The sequence below is a fragment of the Microcaecilia unicolor genome, unplaced genomic scaffold, assembly GCF_901765095.1.
Source record: "Microcaecilia unicolor unplaced genomic scaffold, aMicUni1.1, whole genome shotgun sequence".
Lineage (NCBI taxonomy): Eukaryota > Metazoa > Chordata > Amphibia > Gymnophiona > Siphonopidae > Microcaecilia > Microcaecilia unicolor.
The window spans coordinates 58,973-83,118 of NW_021963068.1; the positions used below are offsets into that span (position 1 = coordinate 58,973).

Below are 24,146 nucleotides of genomic sequence, written 5' to 3' on the forward strand. Positions count from 1 at the left end.
AGCACAGATTTAAGTCACATCTATCATCAGGAATTTCTTGTATAAAAATGTTTTTAATTTTTTGAGAAAGCTTTCATAGATGATTTTGTGTCGTATGTCTTTGGTCAGTGTATTCCACCATTTGGCCACATTATACTGAAAGCCAGCGATGTGGGCTGATTTGTAGACCGCCTCTTTCCAGCTGGGGTGGTGGATAATGAGGTGATCTCTGAGCTTCTCCTAATGATATTATATAGCTTGGTGAGGTGCCGTTGACAATCTGGTATATGAAAGTACAAATTTTGAAAACTACTTTTGCTCTTATGAGTAGCCAGTGCAGGGATTGTAGCAGTGGCGTAGCATGGTGGTATCTGGATATGCCATTGATGAGATGTGCAGAGGTGTTTTGTACTGTCTGTAGTTTTTTGAAGATGTATTCCCTGCATTCCTCATAGACCGTGTTTTTTGAGAAATGGGTTCTTAGTTGTTCCAGTTGCCATAGAGGGGCATAATCGAATGGGGCGCCCAAGTTTTCCTGAGGACATCCTTGCAGGACGTCCCTGCGAAGGGGCGGGGTAACCTGTATTATCGAAACAAGATGGGCGGCCATCTTTTGTTTCGATAATATGGTCGGGAATGCCCAAATCTCCACATTTAGGTCGACCTTAGAGATGGTCGTCCCTAGAGATGGTTGCCCCCGATTTTGGGCGATAATGGAAACCGAGGACGCCCATCTCAGAAATGACCAATCCAAGACATTTGGTTGTGGGAGGAGCCAGCATTCATAGTGCACTGGTCCCCCTCATATGCCAGGACACCAACCGGGCACCCTAGGGGGCACAGCAGTGGACTTCACAAATTGCTCCCAGGTGCATAGCTCCCTTACCTTGGGTGCTGAGCCCCCCAACCCCCCCACAAAAAAACCCCACTCCTCACAACTGTACACCACTACCATAGCCCTAAGGGGCGAAGGGGGCACCTACATGTGGGTACAGTGGGTTTCTGGTGGGTTTTGAAGGGCTCACATTTACCACAAGTGTAACAAGGGGGGGGGGGGGTTGGGCCTGGGTCCGCCTGCCTGAAGTGCACTGCACCCACTAAAACAGCTCCAGGGACCTGCATACTGCTGTCATAGAGCTGGGTATAACATTTGAGGTTGGCAAAAAATTATTTTAAGGTTTTTTTAGGGTGGGAGGGGGTTAGTGACCACTGGGGGAGTAAGGGGAGGTCATCCCCAATTCCCTCCCGTTGGTCATCTGGTCAGTTCGGGCACCTTTTTGAGGCTTGGTTGCTAGAAAAAATGGACCAAGTAAAGTCGGCCAAGTGCTCGTCAGGGACGCCCTTCTTTTTTCCATTATCGGCCGAGGATGCCCATGTGTTAGGCACGCCCCAGTCCCGCCTTCGCTACGTTGCTGACACCCCCCCGTGAACTTTGGTCATCCCCGCGATGGAAAGCAGTTGAGGGCGCCCAAAATCAGCTTTCAATTATGCCAAATTGGGCGACCCTGAGAGAAGGACACCCATCTCCCAATTTGTGTCGGAAGATGGGCGCCCTTCTCTTTCGAAAATAAGCCTGTTAGTGATCTAAAAACTTTTGATGTTAGGGCAGACATTTGCAGTTCTAATGTTAGGTGCTGGTTGAGTATTATTCCCAGCACTTTGATGTTTGTGTCTAGAAAGTATTCTGTTTGATTCATCAATAATTTGTTGCTTGTTATTGGTTTGAAAGAGATGGCTATCATCATGAACTTCATCTTTTCTCTGTTAAGTTTCAGCGTAAAAGCTATGGTCCAGGATTCCATCAAATCACGTGTTCGTTTGTTGCTTCTTATCACATCTTGGATGTTGTTGACAAAGGGAGTGGATATGGTGACGTCTGCATATATATATATATATATTTCTCCGAGGAAAGCAGGCTGCTTGTTCTCACATGTGGGTTGACGTCCACATCGGCCCAGGGATCGGCATTTTGCCAGCAAAATAAACAAAGTTTTGCTAGAGTCTTGGTGTATCCAGTGCCTTGGGTCCGACCATAGCCCAGCCGCTTGTAGTCTGTGTCTTTATATGAAGAAACGGACTCAAGCATCTTGAGAAGCACAATGAGAAAAAAGTTTTGGGGCTCAGTCTGGTCCTTCAACATCGGTACCAAGGTAGGCGGCGTAGGCATCGACATCGACAGGAGCATCGACGTCGGGAAGAAAGGTAATGGCTGCTGAGAGACCAACTCGTGCTGGGAGCAGTGAGACGTTGAGTGAGTCTCCACCTGCCTCGAGGCCTCCTGTTATGCAGGCCCCCCTGGGACCGACCTTCATCGGACCCGGCCCCGAGGAGACGTGAGGATTCCACGTCCTCATCGCTACTGAGGAGTCTCGATGATGGGCGTCGAGCGAAGGCGAAGAAGCACCGTCATCATTCTCCTTCGACACATGGTACTGGGAGCTCTGGGACGTCGAGAGAGTCGGCACCCGAGAAGCGTCGGCACCGAGAAGATCGCTCCCCCTCGATACAGGAGGTGCCGATGCCACCGACCCCGTAGCCTTCTCCGATGGCTGCTCTCGCCGAGTACATCCAGGCCTTGTTTCCAGAACTTCTGGAGGAACTGCTACGACAGTCAGTTTCGGTGTCGGGAGTGCTTGTGGCTTTTGTACCTGCTGCTGCAGCAGTGTCTGGCCCTTCTCCTGTGGTGAGGTCAGCTGCCACCCAGGTCGACTCCCCTTCAACATCGGTAGAGCGAGCTTCGCCGCAGTCGGACCGGGCATCGACCTCTCAACATCGCCATAGAGGACATCATTCCTCGGCGTCGAGGCAGGTTCAGTGTCGAAGAACCTTAACTCAGGTTTTATCCAACACTGAGCAGGAGCGCTCGTGGGAGTCATATGAGGATCCCAGGTACTTCTCTTCTGATGAGTCCTTTGGGATTACCTCTGATCCTGCCCCTCCGCTAGAAAGGAGACTGTCTACACTGGAGAGTCTGTCCTTTTCCTCTTTTGTCTGGGACATCGCTAAGGCTATTCCCTTCCCTGTGAAGGTTGAGGATAAACCCAGGACTGCGATGCTCAAGGTCTTGGATTATTCTTCTCCACCTAAAGAGGCTGTGACAGTTCCTCTGCATAAGGTACTGAAGGAAGTCCTTATGCGAAACTGGTCAGCCCCTCTGTCTGGCCCCATGGTCCCAAAAAAAGCTGAATCCCAGTATCGGATCCACGGTGAACCTGGGTTGATGAGGTCTCAGTTACCCCACAATTCCTTGGTGGTGGATTCCGCCCTCAAGAGAGCCAGTAGTACTAGAGACTATGCTTCGGCGCCTCCGGGCAGAGAAGCTAGGACTCTTGATTCTTTTGGGAGGAAGACATATCAGGCCGCTATGCTCGCTGCCAAGATCCAGTCATACTAGCTCTTCATGAGCGTACACTTGCGGGACTCAATACGTCAACTGTCCAGCTTAATTGATGCACTCCCTACAGAGCTGGCCGAGCCTTTTCGTCAGGTGGTCAGGCAGCAGAAGGCTTGTCACAAGTTCCTGGCCAGGGGTACTTTTGACACTTTTGAAGTGACATCCAGGATCGCTGCTCAAGGTATAGCGATGCATAGACTCTCATGGCTGCATGTCTCTTACCTGGATCACTCAGTCCAGCAGCGGATGGCAGATGTTCCTTGCCTGGGGGACAATCTTTTTGGTGAAAAAGTAGAGGATCTAGTTGATCAAATCAAGAAGCATAATGATGCTATGGATTCTCTCTCCCACCGGGCGCCTTCTGCCACTGCCTCCTCATCTAGGAGGTTTTTTGGCGGGAGGAGGAGTGCCCCCTATACCTATTCTAGGTGTAGGTACACTCCTGCTTCTCAGCAGCCTATCCAGGCTCAGCCCCAGCGCGCTCATTCTCATCAACAGCTTGCGACTAAGGCCCATTCTGCTCCCCAGCAAATGCAAAGGGCAGGCTTTTGACTGGCTCCAGTTCAGCATAGCCTCAGTAAAAGTGTCCTTACCAGACGACTTGCTGGTAGGGGGGAAGTTGATGTTTTTTCTCCAAAGGTGGCCTCTCTAACCTCCGACTGGTGGGTTCTTCAAATAGTCCGGTTAAGATACATCCTCGGTCACGTGATGGTTTCGACCTGAGAAGATGCCTTTAGCTCATCTCCCCCTCCTTCCTGGCTAAACAAGCCTGCTAATACAGCGAATTTACCCTATTAACCTATGGAAACGATTATAAATCGCGAGGGAAAGGAATCCACTCTTTCTGGTGAGAACTGGTGGTTAAAATGTGATGATATGCTGACGAAGGCAGCTCGAACAGGAAGAGGCCCAGCTACACCTAACCCAGGTAAAATGGCGACGAACGGGTCCCCACCGGAGCAACAGCGAACAAGACCTGAGGATAGCGTCCAGGTGTCAATGAAGAACCTATCGCAGCTCCTCGATGAAAAGCTGGCGAAATTACATGCCAGCATGGAAGAGGTCAAGGACTCAGTGGCTGGACAGGCAGCAAGATTACAAAATGTGGAGGAACGGGTGGCAGCACAGGAAGACAGGGCAGAAGCGATGGCGGAAACAATTATCGAGCTGGAAAAGCAAGTGAGAACCCTATCTGAGAAAGTAGACGACCAAGAGAACAGAAGCAGAAGGAAAAATCTGCGGATCATAGGAGTGCCGGAAGACCTGCCTGATTCTACCCTCGCGGAGTTTGCTGAAAAATGGCTGCCACAAGCGCTGGATTTTAGCGCTGAAATGGGGTCAGTGCATGTGGAACGGGCGCATCGTTTGGGACCTCAGAAAGATGGTGCCTTACGACCAAGACCGGTAATAGTGAGATTCTTAAATTACGCTGTAAATGCAAAACTGCTGAAGCTCTTGAGAAAGCACAGATCAGTGGAATACAAAGGAGCTCGCTTGCTATTATTTCAGGATTTTTCAGCGCGAGTGGCGGAGCAAAAAAAACTACTGGCGCCTTACTGTTCCCAGTTGTATTCGAGAGGAGTAAAATTCGCCTTTCAATACCCTGCCAGAGTGCGCATAACCCAAGAAAATCGAACACTCACACTGACTAAAGTGGAGGGACTGCGGATGTTTGCGGAAAAGCTGCCTCCAACGGAAGAGCGCTAATGGGGATATGCAGGGAACATTTTGGATGTTAGGAGCAGTGGATAAAGTGCAGGACTGAGCCACTGGAGTCTGATCAAAAAGATTTAAAACGTATTACAAGCCATATTTTCGAGACTGGAGATTAGCAGCAAAATGTACGCAGACGTCTCTCAAGAACAGCTCAGACTCCTGGAAGAGAACAGACTATGTGATTGATTCCAAAGGTGCACTGGAAGACACAGTTGTTAAGGACTTCATGTTTTGTCTGAGTTAAATTTAAATCTAGTTGTGTTTTCAATATGTATTAGATCGGACTGGTAACAATAGGGGATACTATAAGGGGCAGGGGGGAAGTGCCATTTAGGCCTGTGAAGAGTACACATAGTAGTGGTTGTGTGAGAAGGGAGGGCAGATCGGAATGTGTGGAAGCCCAGACCAGATGTATTCCATGTATTGACAAAGGTGGAAAGAAGAGCAAACAACAGCCAGCATGGTTAAAAGGTGAAATGAAATTGGCTATTCGAGTAAAAAAAAAAAAAAAAAAAACATTCTTCAAAGAATGGAAAAAGGATCTGAATGAAGAAAAAAAGAAGCAACATAAGCACTGTCAACATACATGCAAAGCATTGTTAAAGAAGGCTAAAAGAGAACATTAAGAAAAACTTGCCACAGACACAAAAGCTCATAGCAACGCCTTTTTCAAGTACATCAGAAGCAGAATGTCTGTGAGGGAATCCTTGGGACCATTAGATCATGAAGGAACAAAAGGTTCACTCAGAGAGGACAAGGACATAGTGGAAAGGGATGGGATGGCCCCATCATATATGTCAGACCTAATTGACTTACCAACACGAAATACCAAAAGTTCATCACGTGCTTTCCTAAACCTCCACTACCCCAATTGCAGAGGTCTTAAATACAAATCAATACATGCATCTAGCTTCGCCTACCTCTGCACACAATTATGGAATAAACTACCGAATACTATAAAAACTACGCAAGACTTGAAAACCTTCCGGAAGTTACTGAAGACGTACCTGTTCAAAGAGACTTACAAAAAGAATCCTCCTTAATGACTTGTTTCCTAATCTATACCAGAACCAACCAATATTGATCACTTCTAATTTGATTATTTTATATATTATCATTATTGAACATTACATTTTTTCCTACTCTCACTTGTATGTTATGTATTATCATTTTATTTACCCTACCTACCTGTTATTCTTGTACATTAATTGTAACAATATGCTGAACCTCTTACTCTGTTAATGGTGATGCCATTGCTATATAATGTAAGCCACATTGAGCCTGCAAATAGGTGGGAAAATGTGGGATACAAATGCAGCAAATAAAATACCACCTTTCTGTGGTTACAAAGCGGTTTACATATAATATACAGGTACTTATTTTGTACCTGTGGCAATGGAAGGTTAAGTGACTTGCCCAGAGTCAAAAGGAGCTGCAGTGGGAATTGAGCCCAGTTCCCTAGGATCAAAGTCCACTGCACTAACCACTAGGCTACTCCTCCATTCTTTGCTTCAGCAGAAGATGTAAGAGATCTACCTGTACTAAGGGTGACGATGCTGAGGAACTGAAAGAGATCTTGGTGAACCTGGAAGATGTACTGAGAAAAATCGACAAGTTATAGAGTGATAAATCACCTGGACCAAATGGTATACACCCCAGGGTGTTGAAAGAACTCAAACATGAAATTGCTGATCTGCTGTCATTAAAATTGTCTGTAGTACCTGAAGATTGGAGGGTGGTCAATGTAACACTGATTTTTAAAAAGGGTTCCAGGGGTGATCTGGGAAATTACAGACCGGCACACCTGACTTCAGTGCTGGACAAAATAGTGGAAACTATTAAATAAAATTACAGAACACATAGACAAACATAGTTTAATAGGACAAAGTAAGCATAGGTTCAGCCAAGGGAAGTCTTGTCTCACCAATTGGCTTTATTTTGTTGAAGGCATGAACAAACATGTGGATAAAGGTGAGCCGGTTGATGTAATGCATCTAGATTTTTGGAAAGGTTTTGACAAAGTTCCTCATGAGAGACTCCTGAGAAAATGAAAAAGTTATGGGATATGAGGCAATGTCCTTCTGTGGATTAGAAGTTGGTCTCAATGGAGGAGCTATTTAACATAGTTATATATGATTTGGAAATCAGAACAAGGAGTGAGGTGATTAAATGTGCAGATGACACAAAACTATTCAAGGTTATCAAAACATATGTGGATTGTGAAAAATTGCAGGAAGACCTTAGGAAACTGGAAAACTGATCATCCAAATGGCAGATGAAATTTAATGTGGACAAATACAAAGTGATGCACATTGGGAAGAATAATCCCAATCATAGTTACCTGGTGCTAGGGTCCACCTTAGGAGTCAATACTCAAGAAAAACATCTAGGTGTCATTGTAGACAATATGCTGAAATCTTCTGCTTTGTGTGCAGTGGTAGCCAAAAAAGCAAACAAGATGCTAGGAATTATTAGGAAAGGAATGATATATAACACCACGTATTATAAAGCCTCTGTATCGCTCCATGGTGCGACCTCAGCTCAAGTACTATGTTCAATTCTGGTCTCTGTATCTCAAACATGATATAGCAGAATTAGAAAAGGTTCAAAGAGCAACCAAAGTGATAAAGGGGATGGACTGCCTCTCATATGAGGAAAAGCTAAAGAAATTAGGGTGTTTCAACTTGGAAAAGAGAAAGCTGGTGGGGGGGGGGGGGGAGATATGATTGAGGTCTACAAAATCCTAAGCGGTTTAGAATGGATAAAAGTGAATCAATTTTTCACTCTTTCAAAAAGTACAAAGGCCAGGGAACACTCAATGAAATTACATGGATAAATGGAAATGCTTAACAAACAGGAGGAAATACTTTTTCACACAAAGAATAGTTAAGCTCTAGAACTCATTGCCAGAGGATTTAGGAACAGTGGTTAGCATAGCTGGGATTAAAAAAGGTTTTGACAAGTTCTGGGAGGAAAAGTCCATTGTCTGTTATTGAGATAGATATGGGCATAGGAGCCAACTCCGTAGGTGCTGAGCACTCCCAATATTGAGCAGACTGCTTCATTATGTATAGAGAGGGGTAATTTTTGTTTTTTCACCCACAATAATTTTGAAATGTTGGCACCTATTGTTTTTAAATTACTAGTCTTTTCATCACCTCCCCAAATTAGTGCTCATCAACCACCCTCAATTTAGAGAGATAAAAGACTAGGAAGGCCATGCGTATGAGAAAAGCAATTCTTTAATTTCTTATCAAGAGAAAGTTACAATTACAAATACTAGTTTCTCATGTGGAGAGCAGGGGATACAAACATATGTTCTGCCTCTGCCTCTCCAATGTAATACTATGATTCAATTATTTATATACCTTTTATGTTAAGCAAGGCTTCACATACTTCAGCACTTATCTTCCTGAGAGATCATTCTGTTCTCACAATATATTTTTCCCTTAAGTTGCTAAATCACATTCTTCTGTCCACCCATAATTGCACCTTTCCCATGCTAGCTAGCTTGCCTGTAAGGGTGTCTTAATAGATCATAAATTCTTGAGTTTACACAGGCTCATGTTCTTTAATAAACTACAGGCTTCTCAATCTCTGATAAGATTCTAGAGTCATACCGGCTTGTCAGCCTCTGCCCTTTTTGACCTGTGCTGGGGTGCTGACCTGTGCTCATGATTCTACACTATGGATATGGGGGAAGCCATTGCTTGCCCTGGGATTGGTAGCATGGAATGTTGCTACTGTTTGGGTTTCTGCCATGTATTTGTCACCTGGATTGGTCACTGTTGTAAGCAGGATACTGGGCTAGATGAACCATTGGTCTGACCTAGTATGGCTATTCTTATGTTCTTGAGACCCTCCTAGCTGAGCAGATAGCCACTAGAAAAACTAACTTTAAGGTAAGGTCAAGGAGGCATACTTCAGTGGCTCAAAGGGCAAATTCCCCATTACAATGACGTCCAAATTAAGGCCTTGTTTGGTTAATACTACCTTCAGTGGAGGGAGCAAATATGTTTCACACCCCATAAGAACCTCAATACATCAGGATGATTTGCCACAGAAGACCCTTGATTCTTCCCTTGAAAATAAGAGTGAGCCACCACCTGGACCTTGAACAAGGATCAGGATGCTGCTCTAAGCCCTGCTGCAAGATGACCAAAATAGTGGAGAAGTAGCTTAGTGGTTAGAGCACCAGGCTGATAACCAGGAAAGTCAGGGTTCAAATCCCACCATGGATCCTAGTGATCTTGGTCAAGCCACTTAATCTTCCGTTGCCTCAGGTACAAATTGTAAGCCCTTCGAGGACAAGGAAATATCTAGTGTACCTGAAGATAATTCACCTTGAGCTCCTACTGAGAAAAGCAAGCTAAAGCCAAACAAAAAACTGAGCCTGCAACAGGGAAAGCTGTCTTTTGGAGCACCAGTTCTCCAACATTGTCCACACATGCCTATAATTCAAGGAAATGGAATGCTTGTGGCCAGCAGAGTAGCAGTAACCTTACTCTTCAGGTAGCGCCTTTCAAGGGCCAAGCTGGGTACTCCACCAAAATAGAGCCCTGCCTCAGAATCCCCCATCACTTTGGAAAGGTATCGGAGGGCCCACCAAGAGACATTGCAGGGCTGTGTACCATAGATGCCAAGGCAAGTCTGGAGCCACCAGGAGTAGAGAAGTAGTCTGAAGGCTAGTGCAGTGGGCTGAGAACCTGGGGAACAGGATTTGATTCTCACTGCAGCTCCTTGTGACTCCAAGCAAGTCTTCAAACCTTTCATTGCCCCAGGTACAAAAAAAAAAACAGATTGTGAACCTACTAGGGATAGAGAAAGAACCTGAAAGATTGCGTTCGAGGCAAAAACACATAGTAAAAATTGTTTTTAGGTATATTAGAAGCAGGAAGCCGGCAAAAGAATCGGTTGGACTGCTAGATGACCAAGGAGTAAAAGGGACAATCAGGGAAGACAAAGTCGTAGCGGAGAGATTAAATGAATTCTTTGCTTTGGTCTTCACCGAGGAAGATTTGGGAGTGATACCGGTGCCGGAAATGGTATTCGAAGCTGACGAGTCAGAGAAACTTAATGAACTCTCTGTAAACCTGGAGGATGTAATGGGGCATTTCTACAAACTGAAGAGTAGCAAATCTGGACCGGATGGTATTCATCCCAGAGTACTGATAGAACTGAAAAATGAGCTTGCAGAGCTATTGTTAGAAATATGTAATTTATCCTTAAAATCGAGCGTGGTACCGGAAGACTGGAGGGTGGCCAATGTAACGCCGATTTTTAAAAAAAGGTTCCAGAGGAGATCTGGGAAATTATAGACCGGTGTGTCTGACTTCGGTGCTGGGTAAAATGGTAGAGACTATTATTAAGAACAAAATTACAGAGCATATTCAAAAGCATGGATTAATGAGACAAAGTCGACATGGATTTAGTGAAGGGAAATCTTGCCTCACCAATCTACTACATTTCTTTGAAGGGGTGAACAAACATGTGGATAAAGGTGAGCCGGTTGATATTGTGTATCTGGATTTTCAGAAGGCATTTGACAAAGTACCTCATGAAAGACTCCAGAGGACATTGGAGAGCCATGGGATAGGAGGTAGTGCTCTATTGTCAATTAAAAACTGGTTAAAAGATAGAAGACAGAGAGTAGGGTTAAATGGTCATTATTCTCAATGGAGAAGGGTAGTTAGTGGGGTTCTCCAGGGGTCTGTGCTGGGACCGCTGCTTTTTAACATATTTATAAATGACCTAGAGATGGGAGTAACTAGTGAGGTAATTAAATTTGCTGATGACACAAAGTTATTCAAAGTCGTTAAATCGCGGGAGGATTGTGAAAAATTACAAGAGGACCTTACAAGACTGGGAGACTGGGCATCTAAATGGCTGATGACGTTTAATGTGAGCAAGTGCAAAGTGATGCATGTGGGAAAGAGGAACCTGAATTATAGCTACATCATGCAAAGCTCCACGTTAGGAGTCACAGACCAAGAAAGGGATCTAGGTGTCGTCGTTGATGATACGTTGAAACTTTCTGCTGTGTGCTGCTGCGGCTTAGAAAGCAAATAGAATGTTAGGTATTATTAGGAAAGGAATGGAAAACAAAAATGAAGATGTTATAATGCCTTTGTATCGCTCCATGGTGCGACCGCACCTCGAATATTGTGTTCAATTCTGGTCGCCGTATCTCAAAAAAAGATATAGTGGAATTAGAAAAGGTGCAGAGAAGGGCGACAAAAACGATAAAGGGGATGGGACAACTTCCCTATGAGGAAAGGCTAAAGTGGCTAGGGCTTTTCAGCTTGGAGAAAAGGCGGCTGAGGGGAGATATGATAGAGGTCTATAAAATAATGAGTGGAGTTGAACGGGTAAGATGTGAAGCGTCTGTTCACGCTTTCCAAAAATACTAGGACTAGGGGGCATGCGATGAAGCTACAATGTAGTAAATTTAAAACGAATCGGAGAAACGTTTTCTTCACTCAACGTGTAATTAAACTCTGGAATTTGTTGCCAGAGAATGTGGTAAAGGCGGTTAGCTTAGCGGAGTTTTAAAAAGGTTTGGACGGCTTCCTAAAGGAAAAGTCCATAGACCGTTATTAAATGGACTTGGGGAAATCCACTATTTCTGGGATAAGCAGTATAAAATGTTTTGTACTTTTTGGGGATCTTGCCGGGTTTCTGTGACCTGGATTGGTTACTGTTGGAAACAGGATGCTGGGCTTGTTGGACCTTTGGTCTTTCCCAGTATGGCAATACTTATGTACTTAAATAAACTGCTTTGGTTGTACCCACAGAAAGGCAGTATATCAAAATCCATGACCCCCTCCCCCCATCAAGAAGGGGTGTTAAGCCACCCGAGAAGATTCTGCTTAATAGAAGCCAAGGGGGAGGGGGGACACTTATAAAGACTCCTGGCTGGGCCACAGTTGCACCAGAATGGCAGTCCCTGATTCTCTGGCCTCCATTTCTATGGCTGAAAAATAGCTTGCATTTTGCCTTTCAGCTTGACATAGGTCATTAAAAGGGGTCCACCAGCAGCTGAACTACCTCTGGATTCAACTCCCATTCCCCCAGATCTAAGGAATTGCAGCTTAAATTGTCTGCCTGCACATTTTCTGACTCGGCAATGTAGCTGCTGAGAGTGTCGAGTTGCACTTCACCCACTGGCACAGCCAATCTGCTTCCAGCACCAGTATTACATTCTTGGTGCCTCCGTTTATTGATATATGCTAGCACCATGGCATTATGTCATCTGCACTGATTTTCCTGCCAGCAGGGGGAGAAAGCGCCTGAGAGCTAAGCAGATTGGCCATGCAACCTCCTGCGGTGAACATTTTCTTTGTGCCACTTTGTTCTTGCAATGCACTATCCGACCCATGAGATTAGTATTTGTGGTGATTATTACCTACTGGAGACGGTCTAGTGGAACTCCTCAGCCCAGGTGTCTTGGCCTCTCTCGGTGCCTAAAGCCCAAGGCAGGAAGCTCCAAGCACTTCCAAACTCAACTGGGGTAAGGCTGTATTCCAAACCTCAGGAGCAGCCAGCCCATGGACCAAGGCCCCAGGCTGTAGATTGGCACCTAGGTGGGGGGTCAGCCTACCTCTTCTAAATCCTTTTGCACCAGCCCAATCCCACCACCTGCTGGAGGTAGAGAAATACTGAAGGATTTCAGCATGCACCAGCCCTTATACCAGTGATGCCACTGGAACAGTTCAGAATCTCTACCTCCATCTTTTGCTCAGGAAGGGATACAACCCACTGGCATTGACTGGTCTAGCAGGATAAGGAATCAAAGTTTCCACACTAGCTCTCAGTAAAATGCAATTGGGTGAAAAACAGCTGTCATAAGCAAATCCACAGGAAAAACAAAATGTATGACATTTGCTGAAATAAAGCTAAAATATATTGGCACTTGAAAGAAAAGGACTTCAAAACATACATGTTTTTTCAAGACTTGTTTTTGAAACCATTTCATATTTTTACACTTACCACACTATTTTTCTCCCTGCTGGCCTGGTCCAATTACAGATTATTTTATCATTTATATTTAACATTTTTTGTAAAATGTAATTACAGAAAGTGATTTTACATATCTGTAACCTTATGTTTGGCATATGGTCTTCTTGCTGTGCCAAATAGGCCTTATGTCATTTATATCGGACATTATCCCAAGATAATCTACATTGTAAGCCACATTGAACTCGAGTTGACAAAAGAGAGAACAACTGGAAAACATTATGTGGGGGTAGGTGTATTTGGAAAAATGAAATATGAAAGTGCCAAGCCCATACGCGAAAAACTACACTGGCTCCCAATCAAAGAGCAAATTGCGTTCAAAATCTGCACCCTGGTTCATAAAATTATTCACGGCGAGGCCCCAGTCTACATGGCAGACCTTATAAGACCTACCAACCAAGAACACAAAAAGGTCAGCACGCACATACCTAAATCTCCACTACCCTAGCTGCAGAGGACTAAAATATAAAACAACATATGCATCCAGCTTCTCTTATACAAGCACGCAACTATGGAATGCACTTCCAAACGTCATGAAAACAATGCACGACCTAACAAACTTCCGGAAATCGTTAAAAAACAACTTGTTCACAAAGGCATACCAGAATGATCCAACCTAAACACCTTAACCCTGCAACACTATCGAAACTCTTACCAGAACTAGACAAAACTTAACTCTCTCTCCTTGAATACTTAATATACTCTGTCATCTATGAATATTAACTCTGTATTTCTCTTACCGGAATTGGCGATCACCATCACGGTACTATGTAAGCCACATTGAGCCTGCAAATAGGTAGGAAAATGTGGGATACAAATGCAACAAATTAATAAAGTAATTTGGGACCAATCCATGTAAAATTTGAATGATAATAGTACAAAACTTAAATGAAACCCAGGCTTTAATAAGAAGCCAGTGCAATTTAGTAACAAGGGCATTTATGTACAGGAAGAAAGCCTTTTTCAAATTGAGGGGGCATTCGACAAAGTTGAGAGGGAATAGGCTTAGGAGCAACCTGAGGAAGTATTATTTCACAGAAAGGGTGGTGGAGGCGTGGAATGGCTTCCTGGTGGAGGTGGTGGAGTCGAGGACTGTTCCAGAGTTTAAAAAGGCATGGGACAAGCATGTGGGATTGCTTAGGAACAGGAAGAATTAAAGCTACAGAGGATGGGCAGACTGGATGGGTCATATGGCCTTTATCTAGGTGTGATTTGTTCAAAGTATGGCACCTTGAAAATAAATCTAGCAGCTGTATTTTGAGCATTTTGGAGGTATTTTTGTAGGATCTATTTGCAATAGAACAAGGAGTCTAAGAGTCCCAGATGAAAAGTAAGACCTGATACGTTTTCGCTTCCATAGAGTTGAGAAGGATTTGGCGATGATCTTTGATACACGATGTTCAAATTTGAGCCGACTATCAATGGTGACACCTAGTACCTTTAATGTGGATTCTATAGGATAGGAAGTTTGATTAATAGTGAAGTTATTGTAAAGGGTAGAGAGTCATATAGATTGGTAATGACTAGAAATTTAGTTTTGTTGAGTTTTAGTCTAAATTCAGATGCCCTGGATTCCAAGAAGTCTTAATTTGATTAGATTCAAAATTTCAGGAATGCCTTCTTTAAAAGGGAAGTATATGGTGACATCACCTGCATATATGAAGGTTTGAAAACCAACAGCTTCAAGTCTGTTACCCAATGGTGCCATCATAACATTGAACAGAATGGGGCAAGTGGGGAATCCTGTGGCACCCCACAGTCAGGGGACCAAGGAGATGAGATAGAATCTGCCATTTTTACCTGGTAAGATCTCAATTTAAGGAAACCTGGAAACCACTGAAGAATATTGCCACTTGGGCCAAAATGATCAAGCACATTTAATGTGTCATGGTCCACTACATCAAAAGCACTTGACATATCGAATTGCATCAATAAAATCTTACTACCTAAGCCAATTTCTCTCTTGAAATTAAGATAAAAGGTGATGAGGACCATTTCGGTACTATAAGAGGATCAGAGAATCCATGTTGGGATTTATGTACTAGTGAGAATTACTATATTACTAATACCACCACTATTCTGCTTGGCCTCAGATTTTCTGGTTATTGTCATAGGACTTCAACTGTTGACAATTCAGCAATTTCTCATTCAGCAGAATTTCACATTGGATACAAACCTACCTCTGTGATACTGAAGGAACGAAACAGACTGTAGTTTACTAAAATGCTGCACAAAACACACCATAATGAATAACCTATTTTCGAAATCTGAAGTAGATTCGTTATCATGACCCTCGGTGCAGAGCATGAGTGTAGCCAGACCTGCCATTTTGGTGGACCCTGAGTTAACCCAAATGGGCCCTTCCCACCCCCCATACATACATACAGGTTTGTTTAAAAAAAACTTTCCCTCTGCCCCTACTATTGTCATCTCTCCCCTCCCCCATCTATGAAATGCTACATGCATAGATGAAATTCTACAGTCTATATCAGTCTCTCAGAAAAAGACATGGAAGTGGTCCAGGAGAAAAAATGTGTTGCTTTAATTTGAAAAATTTCAGAGTTTTATAAACCCATTTTTGAAAAACAAAACAAATCCTGATAAGAGCACATTAGATATTTGTGGGGCACCTTATGTTTGGTTGTCTGATCTACTACTACTTGAGAAAGTTCTGACAGATCAAAAATTAAAAAGTTTTAATTAGACATTTATAGCCCACTTTTTCAAGGAAACTCAGAATCAAGATGAATACAAAGACTGGTGAAAGCCTGCCCATTTACAAATAAAAGATAAAATCTTTACAGTTCCAAGCAAATACCACAATATATAGTTTCATGCACAGATATTTTAGAACCATAGTTTTCAACCCAGTCCTCAGGGACCAATGGCCAGTCGGGTTTTCGAGATACCCACAATCAATATGCATGTGAGATACTTGCATACACTGGAGGAAGTGCATTCTAATACATCTTGAACCTATTCATTTTGGCTAACCTGAAAACCCAACTGGCCAGGTGGTCCCTAAGACTGGGTTCAAAAACCATTGTTTTAGAATACCACTTCTCATAACACTTAGCATACGTGAAGCTAATCAATTAGTCCCAGATGGGGTCATAATTCTATAAGCCAATGTGTCAAGTTTTTTTTATATCTTTTTTTGTTACAACACTTTTTTCTTTTCTTTTTTTAAGGAGCAGAACGTGTTATCACATTGAAGCTGGAAATCCCTGGATCAATGCCACCTCTCATCCAAGAAATGCTGGAAAATTCAGAAGGTCATGAACCAGGGACACCAAGCCCAAGTGAAAATACTACAGAACAGAGTGCTAGCATCTCACCCAATTCAACAAAGAACAATAGCATTAGTACAGAAGTACACCAGGTGCAATAAGGCTATTCTGCCACTTTATGCATTCTTGTCCATTTATGCACAGGGGAGAAAAAGCAAGAACACATGCACAGTGCTGCTTAATTTCTGAACTTATATACATAAACTTCAGAAAGGACAAATATGTTTGAGATACATAAAAATATATATCCCTTGCTGTTTGAATTTTTGATTTTCTTTGGACTCACAAACCTTTAAAAAAAAACCCAAAACAAAACCCAACCATTTCACTTTCAAATTTGAAATCTGCCATTTTGCAAAAGAAATTAAACTTCTGTTTTCTCATCCAAACATTAAAGACTGCATGAGAAGATTGATCTGAAACTGGTTTTAAAATCTTTACTTTGAGGACATGTAGGTGCAACTACTAGATTCTACTCTCCCCTCCATTGGACTTCTGGTGCTCTCCTTTTGTCTTGCATACGTAAAAAGGTCAAGACATCACAAGGTAAAAAATATTGGATAATTGTACAGGTCCAGATTAAAAACAATTAATACATTCTTATTTAGTTTGTATGGAAAACTGTGTCTTTGCTTGTTATATGCCTTCAGTTGCATTTTTATTCCATCTCCTAAGTACAAATTCACTATACTTAATTCTCTATGCGTGATTCCCTGTTCAGTCAGCTCAATATAATTTTTTCAAAAGTTAATATCACTTAACAGTTTAGAAAAAATGTGTCCGATCATGGGTGATGACTATTTAGTTTCAAAAAAATATTGCCCTCTGCATTTTTTCGGTAATGATAGCCTTCAAGGCAGAACACTTTTCAGTGTTACTATGTTTTTCTTACTTGTTCACAAACCATTAGGTACACTTCACAGGAGATGGAGCAGGCTGATTTACTACCTAGCACAGGGTGTAGTGTCTATCTTGGAACTACAGTAGATTCCAGTTAATTGGGACACTGGTTAATCAGGGCCAGCCGCTTATTTGGTCCAAATCCAGGAGAAAAAAACCAAAAGCATATTTTTAATTTGGAAAAGTTTTGCTTAATTGGGACATTGCGCCATTTAATTGAGCCAGTAGTGTCCGCATTTGCACTCTCTAGTCTGTTATTCTCCGGGCGAGTGCGAATTTTTCTGTCCTTCCCACCCCCTCCCTTCCCAATATCATTACTGTGCCCTACTCCCGAATCAGACATGGGACTCGTGCTCTCACCAGTACTCTTCCACGATACTGATGTTAATCCCCGCATCCATCTCTGTGCAGTCAGCTGACGAGATGATGTGCATAGAAGGCAGGGCCACCTGGCGTTCCCTTTTTACAACCCAAAACAACCGCTTCCACCCCATAGCGTCACTTCCTTCCATGTGATCTTTAACTTCCACCCCGCAGAGTAATGTAAATGGAGTGGGCGCGAACCGGATTCGACTCCTGCTGTATCTCTTTGTGATTCTGGGTAAGTTTCTTGTTTGGGGGCAGCCGCTTCATTGGGACAAAGTACTGTGGTCTTGATGTGTCCTAATTAACTGAAATCTACTGTATATAACCACAGGGAGTTGGGCTTTTCAACATTCAAACACAAGTGCTCCCAATCCACTCAGTACTGAGAGGCCAATGTTGGGACACAAGACACTGGCAGAGTATCTGCCTCTCCTGCATTGCTCAATTCCCAATGAAGTAAAACATTGTAGTAGTAGTATGGTTAAAAGTTTCCTGCATCAGCGTCTGTCTCTCACTGACGCCCTAGTGGATTTTTATATTATAGCAAGTCTGTGATGTACTTTCATTACCCCATTGGTGCATTTAAATTGTTTAACAATGCTTTCTATGTTCATATACTGTTTACGTTTTTTTTCCCCATGGAGTCAACTGTCAAAGAATAAAATATATTTATTCTAAGACCGTTCCAGTCCTTCCTTTCAAGCAGATCTTCACACCAGACACTAGCTGTACAGTTCTAATTTTTAATGTTTCAACTTCAGTTCAAAAAGCAGGGCTTACAGTTTGTAACCATGACAATTAAAATGTGTGCTTTAGCACGGCAATCTAGAACATTTCTACAAGCCAATAAGACAAATACATGACATTTCAATGAGTAAAAAAGGGCATAAAACTGTATATGCAACAATGTTAAAATGCCTACACACAATAATAAAAAACATCAATTACAGCATCACATAACATAAGCCAAATGTACAAAAGTTTGCGACAGAAAGGACAAAAAGACTACACAAGATATTTTGCTGGAAAATGTTTGTGTGCTCATTTGGGCAATTAATTAAAACATATCAAAATCATCTTCATCATCAGATTCCACAAAATATTTCACTTCTTTTCTAGCTCGGCCCGGCTGCTGTCGTGACGTATTCTCAGAAACAAAGTCTGATGGGAAGATATCGCCATCAGAATCATGCTGAGTTGACACTTTCTTGGATTTCTGAAATCAAAATGAGAAGCTAATTTACTACAGCAATAGCTCTTGGAGGCTTAAGCTCCTCAAAGTTACTTTATCACATTTCATGTTCAAACTATGAATATAATGTCATGTTTCATCAAGAATGGAGATTATGAAAAGTAGTAGTAGAAAGACTTGCATGGAGAACCGGTTCTGCAGTTATGCATGTGCACCGGCACTACTGCTGAAGTAGAACAATAATACAAAATCTGAATCGAGGAAATTCTTTGCAAGCTTGTCTATATTTAATTCTTTGGATCATGACCATTTATTAGAGCAGCAGGCAACATTGCACTGGGTGGAATTAGAAGCTATGTCTTCTCTATCACAAGTTATATTGTGTTATACCAGAAATTCTGCTTTTCAATATATACTGCCCCAACTTTTATGGCCTTTATGGCAGTCTACTGGTCTACTGCTTGATGGAAGGCTGGAGTCACAGTATTTGAAATTTTAGACAATGGTGAAAGCTTTATGTTCTGAAATATTTGTTTACTGAAACTTGAAAACAAGATAATGTGTTCATGGAAATTTTACTGACATTAGGAAAAATACTAATACATCAACTTCATTTTAGGAGTTATTTATTATATTTATAGGTGCTTGATATACCACTCAAAGTCCAAGCACAGCATAAGAATTTAAAACAAAATTCAAAACGAACAACTAGAGAGAAGTGGAACAAGGGCACAAGGAAATAAAAATAAGGGGTAAGAGGAGCAGAGAGGGGTGAGAAGGTTGAAGGAAGGTAGGTTCCTAGCTGACAACAGGTTTTGTAGTGCCCAATGCTAATTGGAAAAGTCAAGTTTTCACAGCTCTCGAATTTGGGATACAAGACTTCAAAACAATCTAAGCATGGAGTGTTTCAAAGACGAGGGCCAGATAAGAGAAGACAGAGTCCTTTGAAATAGCTAAGCATAAATGCACAGGGGAAAGAAGGAAAAGAAGCCCTACCTTAAAAGGAATGGTTGGAGTGGCCAGGACTGTAAGGGGAAACCAATGCAGTCAAAAAAGGCAGAGTTTGAGAATAAGTAGCTCTGTGGACCAGGGACAAGATTCTGAATTTTATGCACAGTGAGACTGGAAGCCAGTGCTCTTCTTTGGGGGTGGGGGTGGGACATGGTTGAAGCAATGAGTTTTCTTTATGAATTTCATGGCAGAGGATTGAATCAACTAAGATCTTAGGGATTTTAAGGGACAAACTATTATAGAGGGCATTACAGAAATCTAGACCAGCAACAACTAATGTAAATATGAGAACATACAGGATCAGTACAGGAAGAGACTTATGGAACACATGAAGTGGAGAGTGAAAAACGAGGAGTGTAAAACAGTCAATTTAGGATTTAATTGAAAGAATCTAGAATAAACCCCAATGCCTGAACTGTGTCTTAGATTGAACAGAGGAGTTTGTCACCATTAGAGAGGGGGAATACTAGCACAAAGAAAAGGAAAATGAATAGCCCCACATTTTGTAGAATTAAGAATAAAGAGGTTGTCCTGTAGCCACCCATCAACTGCTCGAAGGCAAGTTTGAAGTGGGATATCAATAGGAGTATCAACAGTGAACAAAGTCTGGATATAATCCTTCTCCTATGATGTAGCCTGTGGAGTTCCACAGGGGTCAGTATTAGCTCCTAACCTATTTCACATAATTCTGGCTCCCCTACCTCTGCTTATACAGTTTCTTAGCTGTAGCCCCTACTTCTGCAAGAAGTGAGAACCGGTGTGAACCTGGAATAAGCGGTTTGATAAGCAGAAGGCAAACCAATTAAGTACAGTGCTCCAGATACTAAGGTTTTTAAGTTGGCGAAGAAAAAGGTGGTGATCTATGAGACCGAAAGAGGGTAAAAGGTGAAGCGAAGCTACAATAACAACTATCAGAAGTTACTTGATGCTGATTGGTTGGCAAGCATATAGTTTTAAAAGTTAAAAAAAACTGTATTTTAGGCATTAGCTAGAATGATTTGGATGGGTGAAGAACAGGTTTAGAGAAGGATATTCAATTGTGTATGACTGAATTTGGGTGTTTTGTTTTAGATTGTAGATCACTGTGGGATGACCTACAGAAGTTGGTATATCAAATTTAAAAAAAGTAAGAGATACAGAATAGAGAATGGGTGGTTTAAACTCACTATATGGTTTAACAATCTGATTTATGTTTTCCAGCTTCCCTATCCATCATTCCAAGTACTAAAAAATAGTTTGATTATGGAAGAGTATACTGAAGTACTTATCTTCTACGTCAAATGTTTAATTTCCAGAGTCATCATATCTGTCAAATCAGATAATATGCTGAATATATTAAAATTCCTATGCTTAATAGGCGATATGGAATGTGTTGCCTTGATGACCATGAATTTTAGCACTAAAGATTACCAATTACTGCTACAACTTATTGCCCCTTTCAGTGAAATGCTGACAGAATAAGGTAGAACCATTACAAGAGTAAAGTAAAAATATGAACATGTATTTTTGAGGGAGGCATTTGACAGGGCAGAAAAAGTGCAGAATAATACAGAATTACACTCTAGAGGGACATATACAACTGAAGTATGTTGCTTTCTTTTCTGCACAAACAGAAGTTTTGCAAGAACCTGAAAACTTTTCTATTTAAGAAATTTCTTCTGCTAAATGTGACCCAACAGTGGCCTATATTTTGCTATTCTTGTTATGACTTCCTTTTCTATCTAAGAATATTTCTATTTAATTTATAATCCTTGCCTCAATTATGTATTTTTGAAATGTATCTGTGATCTTTTTAATCCATGTAAGCTGCATAGAACCAAATTTGAATTTTTGTGGGATATAAATCTAATAAAAATGAACCTAGAATGAAGACCACACTGTATTCTTAAGAGAAATGTAAATGTTCTATATGATTCTTGAAAATATTTACATTTCAGAAATTAGAAAATTATAACAATTAAAATACACTTTAAAAAAGACAACATTAAACCACAGAAAAAATAAAGAATATACTACTAGATGGGAGTGGGTGACTGCTGGCTGACAATTTTTTGGTTTCTCTGCCCCCCCCCCCCCCCCCAATCTTTTTTTTTTTAAGAAACATCACTGCATAGCCCAAATTCTGCCTACGGATAGATATGTCACCCTCTCTGAGAAAACATGACTAAAGTTTAGTGACTTACTCATGTTTTCCTAGAAAGGGTCAGATATGTTTTCGCTAAAATTGAATTAAGTGGGGAACTGAGTTGACAAACAGAGAGGGTTAATTTTTAAAAGAAAAGACATTCACTCAAGTAGAAATGTATGATAAAATTTATGTACCCTTGGTAAAATTGTGTATGTCAAAGAATCCCTAGGAGAACGGTATTCAAAACACCACCTACATGGTAAAAAGTTACACACATCTTTCAAATAGTAATTTTGCATTGAAATTGCAGAGGTCAATGGTTTGAAAAAAGAAAAATTAAAATAAAAAGTGAATTTGGTACATGCAAAAGTGTAGACATATTTACAGTTAATTTACTACTCTTTTAAATTGTTAATTAGGCCCAAAATGTTGATTGATTTGTTAAGCCTTCAATTTATAAGGTGAAGACAATGCCACAGTTGAACAAAAACTATAATTCTTCTAACTCTTAGGATCTGAGTGTTGCTGTTTTCATCAACTATTTATTATTACAAAGCTAGGGAAGGCTATAAAAAAAACCTCTAAATGCTTCAAGTTAGCATTTTCAATTGTCAGAAACACTGTTTAGAAATGGGAGTTACACGCGACTGATGAAGTCAAGGCAAGACAAGACATGAAGACTAAAACATCTGACAGAGCTACCCACAAAATCAGTCAAAGTTGTAAAATAGAACTCACAGATCACTACCAATATGCTGAAAAGTTCAGCTGACACTGTAGCTATCCACAGGGCCATAAGCACAGCACTGCTTACATAGCAATGATCTATGTGGGAGTGTTGTCAGAAGGAAACCTGTTCTATGACATCACCACAAAAGTCATTGTTTAAAGTAAGCCAGAAAAGGTTTGGAACAAGGTGCTTTGGTCTGATAAACTGAACCATTCATCCACAATCACACAAGCTATTTTTGAAGAAAACGGATGAAATACTTGAAGGAAAGAACACCCTGCCAACTGTTCAGCACATGATACAAGAACGTAAGACAAGCCATACTCGGTCAGACCAAGTATCCTGTTTCCAACAGTGGCCAAACCAGGTGGGTCTATTATGATTTGCATGGGAAACTGATTCAACTAAATGTATCCTAGAGCTTAATGTCCCAGAGTCAATGAAGAAACGGAAGCTGAAAGGCTGGATATTTCAGCAAGACAATGACCGGAAAGATTATCTTAAATCAACTATGAATTATTTATGGGAAAGAAAGATGAAGCTTTTGGAATGGTCTTCATACTTCCCAGATTTGAATATTGTTGAAAATCTGTGGGGTAATATCAAACAAGCAAAGCATGCAAGGAAATCTAAGAATATTTCCTAGCTTGAAGAATTCTGCAAGGCAGAGAGGTAAAAATTCCAAAGGCAAGAACAGAAAGACACTTAGGGCCCTCTTTACTAAGACGTGCTAGTGTTTTTAGCATGCGCCTAAAATTAGTATGTGCTAAATGCTAGAGACACCAATATACTTCTATGAATATCTTTAGCATTTAGTGCGCACTAAAAACGCTAGAACACCCTTAGCACTGCTTAGTAAACAGGTCCTTTAGCAGGCAACAAGAAGCATTTGTAAACTAAGGCGTCCTTTTACAAAGGCACGCTGAAAAATGGCTTGTGGTAGTGTAGGCACGGGTTTTGGGTGCGCGCCAATCCATTTTTCAGCGCACCGGTAAAAAAGCCCTTTTTTTTGCCAAAAATGGATGTGTGGCAAAATCAAAATTGCCACATGTCCATTTGAGGTCTGAGACCTTACCACCAGCCATAGACCTAGCGGTAAAGAATGGTAATGTCCTGTGCCAGAAAATAAAAACTATTTTGCGGATGCGCGTCAAAATTGAAATTACTACAAGAGCCACTCTGTAACCGGGCGGTAACTCCAATTTGGTACATGTTGGCCATGCGTACGCACCTATGTGGCTTAGTAAAAGGGGCCCTAACAAAGGAGAACTGCAAGTATGGGCGCTAGACAGGCTATTGGCACAGTTCTACATGTTATAGGGTGAGCAGTGAAAGAAATACCTTTGATATACAGACAACTGGTGGAAGGAGGACAATCAATAGGACGCAGTTATTGCAATGATAGAGTGGATCAAATTGGAGGG

General features: G+C 41.7%; 2 protein-coding genes across 2 annotated transcripts in view; one reads left to right on the forward strand and one right to left on the reverse strand.

Annotated features, from left to right (window-relative positions):
* LOC115458880 (retinoic acid receptor beta-like) overlaps positions 1 to 17,856 on the forward strand; it is a 64,164-nt gene extending 46,308 nt beyond the window's left edge. Inside the window, exon 5 of the mRNA XM_030188717.1 lies at positions 16,297 to 17,856. Coding sequence (XP_030044577.1) covers positions 16,297 to 16,496 — 200 coding nt within the window. The 3' untranslated portion in view covers positions 16,497 to 17,856. The remainder of the gene's footprint in view (positions 1 to 16,296) is intronic.
* A 534-nt stretch (positions 17,857 to 18,390) lies between these two features.
* The window catches only part of LOC115458879 (DNA topoisomerase 2-beta-like), a 165,979-nt gene continuing 160,223 nt past the window's right edge, over positions 18,391 to 24,146 (reverse strand). The window contains exon 11 of the mRNA XM_030188716.1: positions 18,391 to 18,877. Coding sequence (XP_030044576.1) covers positions 18,719 to 18,877 — 159 coding nt within the window. The 3' untranslated portion in view covers positions 18,391 to 18,718. The remainder of the gene's footprint in view (positions 18,878 to 24,146) is intronic.